Source organism: Phodopus roborovskii, unplaced genomic scaffold, assembly GCF_943737965.1.
Source record: "Phodopus roborovskii unplaced genomic scaffold, PHOROB, whole genome shotgun sequence".
Lineage (NCBI taxonomy): Eukaryota > Metazoa > Chordata > Mammalia > Rodentia > Cricetidae > Phodopus > Phodopus roborovskii.
The window spans coordinates 4,136,428-4,144,840 of record NW_026126689.1 but is presented as its reverse complement, the minus strand read 5'-3'; the positions used below and the strand labels follow the sequence as shown (position 1 = coordinate 4,144,840).

Below are 8,413 nucleotides of genomic sequence, written 5' to 3'. Positions count from 1 at the left end.
CTATCTGCATCAAAAAGACCTTCTTTTTATCTCTTCTCTTTATCTAAAAACCAATATATTTTTCCACTAACGTTCATGTCTCTATCATATACTCTTTTCTAGTTATTCTTTCTTTGCTGCTTTTACTCCTTTTTCATTTCCTCCTAAGTTCACTAATAATAAAGAAAAACATATATAAACTACATTTTGTCCACAAGCACTTTAGAGTTTCTGAAATTTGTAAGAGACAAAAACGTAATACACAAACATATTCTCCTTCGGCTAAAAACAGAACTGCTTTCAAATTGTTGTATCTGTTACTGACTTTGCTCTTGACTATAAAAAACAACAGAAGATAGTATATCAGATTGGAAGTAAAATGAAACAAGCAAACAAAAGCATTGTTAAAATGAGAAAAAAATGTCAACTGTCATACAGGGCAGAAAAATCAGAATAGCATCAGATCTGTAATCAGCATCCCTAAAGAAAAGGAAAATATGAAGTGTTATATTTAAAGAATGAAGGTTGATAATTGTCCATTGGCATTATTATATGAAGAAAATTAAAATAGTGAAATGAGAATATTTCAAGATATAGAAGCTAAAGCAATTCATGATAACTAAACTAACATTGTAAAAAGTTCTTTTTTGAATGAAGATATTTTAATTAAACTAGAATAATAGGAATGTCATTCTATAATATTATAGAGGCCAGTAAATACCCGTATTGTTTAATATTTGTAATTTTCAGAAAATCTCTTTTGTTATGCACTGTATTTATTCATATGAAAATGTGAGTCATTCCAAGTTTTACATGTGAACCTGAGCTAAGTCCTGGATTTTAGACAGGAAGACATAATTGTATTCTTATTATATTTGTACATACTGTCAAATGCTAAGATATGTTTTTTCCACTGACCTACTAACATCCAGTTACTGCATTAGGCAATTAGGCAAATCTAGAATTAAAACCCACATATGATGGAAAAGGGAACCAATGCTATGTATCAAAATAGTCAATCAACAAATACAAAGACAATAAATCTATCTTTCAGGGTTGAAAAGGATTGCATATTGTATTGGATATACGTATTACCTAACATTGCCCCCTTATGCTTGAGAGCATCAAAGCCAATACTGAAGCCTGGGGAATGGGGAAATGACCCATATGCAATCTTTAATCATTCGGAAACTCCTTAAGGAGATTCTTCCACGCCCATCTTCCTTTGTGAGGCAGGTGGTGCTACCAGGAGCAGCTAACCCTCACTGCTGAGAGACACCGGACAGTAGACAGTGAACACACTAAAAAAGCAAGGCATATGCATTATCTCAGGAGCCCTGAGTCGATAGCTAACACTTCCCAGGCTACTGCTCATGGAGAAACAAACACCATCACTGCCTACCACAGCTGTGCGTGGCTCTTCATAAAACTCGAGAACACTATAAAGCCACCGGGTCACCAGATGGCGGTAACAGTGGGGACAGGGAAATTGAAGACCTCGGTGTCCATAACAGCCGCCGTGCGGGAAACTGAAGCCGAGCAGAGCCCTGTGGTGGAGAAAAGAAGTACCCTGGTGTCCTCGTGGCACACATCACCAATTTTGTACGGTGAGAAGCTGGGTCTTTGCTTATTAGTGTCCTGAAGCAGGCTCCTGCTGGGGAGCCTCCAGCTCCGAGCTTTTGTCTCAGCCTCCTGGGTTTACAGACATGTGTAATTTATTATTTGATTTTTTTAAAATAGTACTTTGGACTAATGAGTTCAGGAAAGCAAAATGCATGGGAAAGAAAACTGAGAAGGGCATTTTTCACACATCGTGAAATGAGTGATGAACTTTGTGACAAATGACACAGTGTGAGTACTGTCACAGTGTTGCAGCTGTATCGTTGGCCAGCTGAAAACTCTAGACCCCAATCTGCTCTAGGGGCATCAACAGCTACTTCAGATTTAATTAAGATAGCAGTTGACACCTCAAGATGAGATTCATGTGAGTCTGCAAGGCTCAAATAAATCAAATCAAAAATAAAAGAGGAAATGCCACCAACACTGATGTAATACACTGCCATCCCATTGATCAGAAATCCTAAATTGTGTCGAGATCAAGACACTGATGGGCTGCATTTATTCCAGAGGCTGTGGGTCCGTGTTTGTTCAGATTTTTGGCAAATTTTTCAGTCCCCTTGTACACAGCTCCATGCCTCTCATAACCAACCACACATAAAACAAAGGCCTAATGAAGACGTTTACACGTTACATAAAATCTTCCCACGATGACGTTTTCCTTCCTCTTTTAATCACTTTACCATCCGTCATCATCCTGTATGCCTTCTCTGCCTGGCATATGTGTTATCAGGAACGACCAACTGGATAACTCAGAGAAATCTCTGACGCGTACATGCTACCCTCTTAGTCATATCCTCGAAGGCTCTTTGTCCTGTTCGGCAATGATAAGGCATGTCCTCAGATTAAAACATGGGTATCCTACCCGCAATGTGTGTTGTTAACACATGGCACAGTGTGTCAGAGGAAAGAGAAGAGAATCAGAATACTGACTTGTTCCAAGATATTGTGTTTGTTTATCATGCTGTGTCATTTCTTTTCCCGTGAAAAGCATGCAACTCTACAGGCATCTCCTCATGTATGGCAGGCCTGCTGGCATATTAAGATGAGCTATCATAATCCCCTTTGATGTGGCTGTTCATTGTTATAAGCGTGATCCCATCTTTGTTCTAGTTACAAGAAACTTTTCCCTTGCTCTACTTAATAATGTTGAGAAAAATCCACAAGTGTGCTCGGGCACACATACACAATTTATGTGCATCTTAACATCTTTAAATAAAGGGGGCCTTCTTAAAACTTAATTTAGTTGCATGCCCCAAAAAATAATATTTATTTTGGGAGACGGGATCTCACTATGTAATCCTGGCTGACCTGGAACTTCTTGAAGCAGTCTGGCCTTACGCTCACAGATATCTATTGTCCCTGTCCCCCAAGGGCTGGGGTTAAAGGTGTGCATCACCAAGCTTGGCAAAGATACTGAACTCATATATATATATATATATATATATATATATATATATATATATATGATGGGAGATGTCATTCTGTATATGTTTCTCATACTGGTTAATAATAAAGCACTGTTGGCCAATAGGAAAGGAAGATAGGAGGGACTAGGAGACAAGGAGGAAATAGGAAGTAGGAAGGAGGAGTCAAGATGGAGAGTCTGGAGAAAGCAGTATGCCGCCGGCTCCCCGGTAAGAGAAATACATAGAAATGGGTTAATAATTAAGACAGAGCTAGCCGATAAGAAACTAGCACCTGACCAACAGCATTGTATCAAATACAGAGTCTCTGTGTATTATTTGGGGCTGGTGCGGCAGCAGGACAAGACCGGGCGGCAGAAGGCGGAAAAACAGTACACCTTACATATATATATATATATATATATATATATATATATATATTTTTTTTTTTTTTTAATACGTTCTTTCTCTACACAATTAAGAACTTCCAGCTCTTAAATACTACAGGTGTCCCTAAGGCATTACTCTATTTTCATTTCTACTGCAGTAATAGGACACTCTTGACAAAGAGAAGCTTAGGACAGAGGACTTATTCACCCTGCAGCTCCACGTTACAACCTATCACAGAGCGGGAGCTAAGGCAGGAATTCGGGCAGCTCGTCACATCACACCCACAATCAAGAGCAGAGAAAAACAAAAGCATGCCTGCCATGACTGCATGCGCTCAGCTAGCTTTCTTTCTTAACAGTCCAGGAACAGACATGGCGCACAGTAGGTTGCATCTTCCAGAATCAGTCAGGAATTAATATTCTCCCATACTGATGTGCCCACGGGCCAATAACACTGAAATGTTGCCTTCACTTAGGTCTTTAGGGCCAACAGATAGCCATAGTAGTTGATTCCTTATAAATATTTCTAGAAGTCCCCCACATACGTAGTGAGATATCCACCCCGCCCACACCTGACGGAGGTTTATTCGGGAAAACTCACTTAGCCGGCTCCTACTCCAAGGATTTTCTCTACCCCCGACCCAGAAGTGGGTGCATCCAGGTCTAGACCCAGACCTAGACTCCACCAGCCACGCCCACACCTGTCCCCACGCCCCCCAATGGGCGTGGTCAGAACAACAGGTGTGGGCGGGGTGGATATCTCACTACACACACATCTTTTTATCTGGACTTTACTTGATCACGAGAACAGTCATTATTAATGATCTCCCCTTGGGTATCTTTTGGTACAATGATTTCTTCAGTATTCCTTGCTCCACAGTTAACATTTTTATCTCCAGGATGAATGAAAATAGTTTCTTCTCTTCGGGAAACCAGAAAATGGAAAGATCTCCCATGCTCTTTGATAGGCAAGATCAACATAGTAAAATTGGTAATCTTGCCAAAGCAATCTACAGATTCAATGCAATCCCCACCAAAATCCTAGCACAATTCTTCACAGACTTTGAAAGAATAATACTCAACTTTAAGTGGAAAAACAAAAGACCCAGGATAGCCAAAACAACCCTGTACAATAAAAGAACTTCTGGAGGCATCACCATCCCTGGCTTCAAGATCTACTATAGAGCTGTAGTCCTGAAAACAACTTGATATTGGCACAAAAAATAGATAGGAAAACCAATGGAATTGAATTGAAAACCCTGATATTAACCCACATACATAGGAACACCTGATTTTTGACAAAGCAGCTAAAATTATACAATGGAAAAAAGAAAGCATCTTCAACAAATGGTGCTGGCATAACTGGATGCTGGTGTGTAGAATTCTGCAGATAGATCCATGTCTGTTGCCACGCACAAAACTTAAGTTCAAATGGATCACAGACCTTAATATAAATCCAGTTACACTGAACCTCTTAGAAGAGAAAGTGGGAGGTACCCTTGAATGAATTGGTACAGCAGACCCCTTCCTGAGCAAAACACCAGTAGCACAGACACTGAGATCAACAATTAATGACTGGAACCTCCTGAAACTGAGAAGCTTCTGTAAGGCAAAGGACACAGACGACAAGACAAAATGGAAGCCCACAGAATGGGAAAAGATCTTCACCAACCCCATATCTGACAGAGAGTTGATCTCCAAAATATACAAAGAAATCAAGAAGCTAATCACCAAAACACCAAATAATCCAATTAAAAAGTGGGGTACAGAACTAAATAGAGAATTCTCAATAGAGGAATCTGGGAGGAAACCCAGTCACAAAAAGATGAACGTGAGCCTTCATCCAGGAGCTGATAGAAGCAGAAGACACCCAGAACTAAACACTGAGCTGAAACTCTTGGAATCCAGTTGTAGAGAGGGAGGAGTGATGATTCAGGGGTCAAGACCAGGCTGGAAAAACCCACAGAAACAGCTGACCGGACAAGGGGGAGCTCATGGACCCAGAGTGATAGCTGAGAAACCAGCATAGCCCTGAACGTGGGTCTCAGCTAGGAGGCCTGGGCAGTCTAAGGGACCTCTGACCATGGAACCAGGATGTATCCCTGGTGCACGAATGAACCTCAGGAGCACATTCCCCATGGAGGGATACTCCCTTAGCGTAGAGATGGGGGTGGCCTAGGCCCTACTCTAAATAACTTGACATATTTTGAGGATCCCTCATGGAATGCCTCAACCTCACTGGGGATTGGATTGGGGGTGAGATGGGGGCTCTGTAGAGGGCACAGGAGGATGGGAGGAAGAAGGAACTAGGATCCATATGTAAAATAAGAAAAATATTAAATTTTAAAAAAATAGAGAGCACAAACAGGACAGTCTCGGACTCTTTTACCTACTTGTGGGATCCTTCTTCTCCCATGGGTGGCCTTGTCCAGCCTTGTGTGGCAGTATGTGCTTAGTCTTAATGAAGCTTGTTATGTGGGATGTGCCTGAGAGGGTGTGTGTGTGTGTGTGTGTCTGCGTGCACACGTGTGCAGCCACATACAGGTGCATGTGTGTGTACATGAGTATTCTCCGGATATTACTAGCAAAAATAAGAAGTCTGTTTTCAACCTAATATGAATACACATATACACATATACAAATGTCTAGAATTTTAATAAATCCAGTCACTTCAAACTGATCTCTGCATATTCACACAGAGATCTTTAATTCCTGAATTCACAACTGAAAACTCACTACATTGGTCTACTTAAATATTTCAACTGAAGCTGTCAGAAGCGCGGTTCTCGGTACCATGCTGGTGGTCCGTGATGCTGAAGCCACACAAGTGCTTCCCTGGAGTCCTGACCAAACACAAATGTGTCCAAATCTAGGGAAAGGGCCTGAAACCAAATAATCCCATCATTTGCATCTCTATATTTACAGAAAAGAATTCTTTGGTAAACAAATTGAGTGTGTTTGGGTGTGGTACGTGAGCATCTTCCTCCTGTGACACAAATCAAGGGAGTTGACAAGGACACATTTCGCTGCAGCCTCCAAAGAGCAACCACCCAGGATGGCTCAGCCCATCAACCATTGGAGACACGATGTGCTACCACTTGTCATCTGACAGTTGTGGCCACAGAGTTCGTCATTGGTATCATCATTGCGAACGGGAACATCGTGGCTGTGAATGTGGTCCCTTGGTTTCAGAGAAAGTCAGCTTCTGTAAACACTAGGGTTCTGCTTTTCCTGAGTGTGTCAAGAAGTGTTGTTTTGGTAGGAATTACCTTCTCTGTATTCAAGGTTTCTTTTTACAGCAGGGTTTCTTCTAGCATCTCCAAAGTAAGTTTCGTATTCTTAAATTACTGTGGCCTCTGGTTTGCAGCATTGCTTAGGTTTCTCCGCTTTGCGAAGATTGCAAATTTTTCTTACCCCTTGTTCCTCAAGCTAAAGTGGAGAATTCCTGGATTAATGCCCTGGCTTCCGTGGCTCTCTGTGTTCATTTCATTCAGCTCCAGCATGTTCTTCTGCAAGGACACCTACACCGTGTATAACAATTCTCTAAGTTTCAGCTTCTTCAACAACACACTGGAAGTGTACTTCATTGAGACGAATGTGGTCAGCGTAGCTTTCATATTCAGTTTGGGAATCCTCCCTCCTCTGATCATATCCACTGGGGCAACCACTCTGCTGATTTTCTCCCTCAGGAGACACACCCTGCACATGAGAAAACAGGCCACTGGCTCCAGAGACCCCAGCAGAGAGTCTCACATGCGGGCCATCAGAGAAACCAGCTGCTTTCTCTTTCTCTATATTTCAAATGCAGCTGCTATGTTTGTGTTACTCAATGCCAACTTTTCCTGTAATGTTGTACTTAAAATCATCCTGCCTTGTTACCCAGCTGCCCATTCAGTTTCACTCATTCAGAACAACCCTGGATTAAGAAGAGCCTGGAAGCAGCGTCCGTCCCAAATCCATCTGTACTTGCAAAGTAGATTCTGACATCAGCTCCCAGTGAGGACCACACAATACAGACCACCAGCCCCTCATTACCCTTACCCGGATCTCTCCTTCCTCTCCAGCTTCCTTCACCAAATCCAACCCGATCCCTTCACCTGAGGCAAAGTCTCTGTATAGGACTACTCGCTAGTGTTTTGTGGGCACAATCTTAGTGATGTTAACTCGTTCTTGTCCTTCGCTCTCTGTCTCCCTCCCCTTACTCTACCTCAGACAGTGACTCTTGTTGCCCAGCACACAGTGGAATCCCTAGGGCTAACTTGAATCTAATCCAGTTTTGCATTTCACAATAGTCAAGTGAGAGTTTCTGTTGTCCTGACTTAGAAGCTTTTCTAAGTATTCAGGGTGATTCCCACATGCAGTCAAAGTTGATGCAGATACCAGAGCAGAGACTTCTAAAACATGAGTTCCTGATCACTTCATGTGCCTTTCAACCCTGTGGGGCTTTTCTAAGCAACATCAGAAAATGCACTTGTGTCCCACCCTCCAAAGATACAAGCTAACAACTTTGGAGAGAGCTCTCAAAGTTGACAATACAAAAAAAAAAAAAAAAATCCCTCAAACTAAAAACTGTCATCTGACATTGTGGTTTCTAAATACATGGTTTTATGAATTTGTGGAGCCTCGAAGCAAACACAAGAATTTTACTGTGCTGTTGCTCTTAATAAGGAAACCTGCGTATCGAAACTACAATATTATTGTGGAGCTCACAATAATACTTATTACCTGTGTGTGTGTGCATGAGTGCACGCCTTGACATGCATGTGGGAGTCAAAGGGCAACTTGAAGGATTCAGTTCTCTCCTTCTACCAAGTGGATCCCGGGACTCAAACTCAAGTCACCCGACCAGGCGGCAGGTGGTGAGCCATCTCAACAGTCCTGTGTTTACATTTTTTTTTTTTAAAAGGAGATAGCTGCATGTATATAGATTATAAGAGTTCTGTTAGGAGTAAGGTTTTTCTGCCAGCCTGGACCCACCGTGGCGCCAGCAGAATGTGACTAACTGTGAGATTTGTGGTGAAC

The 8,413-nt window shown here is 41.8% G+C and overlaps 1 protein-coding gene across 1 annotated transcript; it reads left to right on the top strand.

Annotated features, from left to right (window-relative positions):
- Positions 1–6,446: 6,446 nt before the first annotated feature.
- Positions 6,447–7,375, top strand: LOC127214266 (taste receptor type 2 member 39-like). The gene is given in 2 exon segments (XM_051174668.1): positions 6,447–6,492; positions 6,495–7,375. Coding segments are annotated over 2 exon segments (927 nt in total).
- The last annotated feature ends 1,038 nt before the right edge of the window (positions 7,376–8,413 follow it).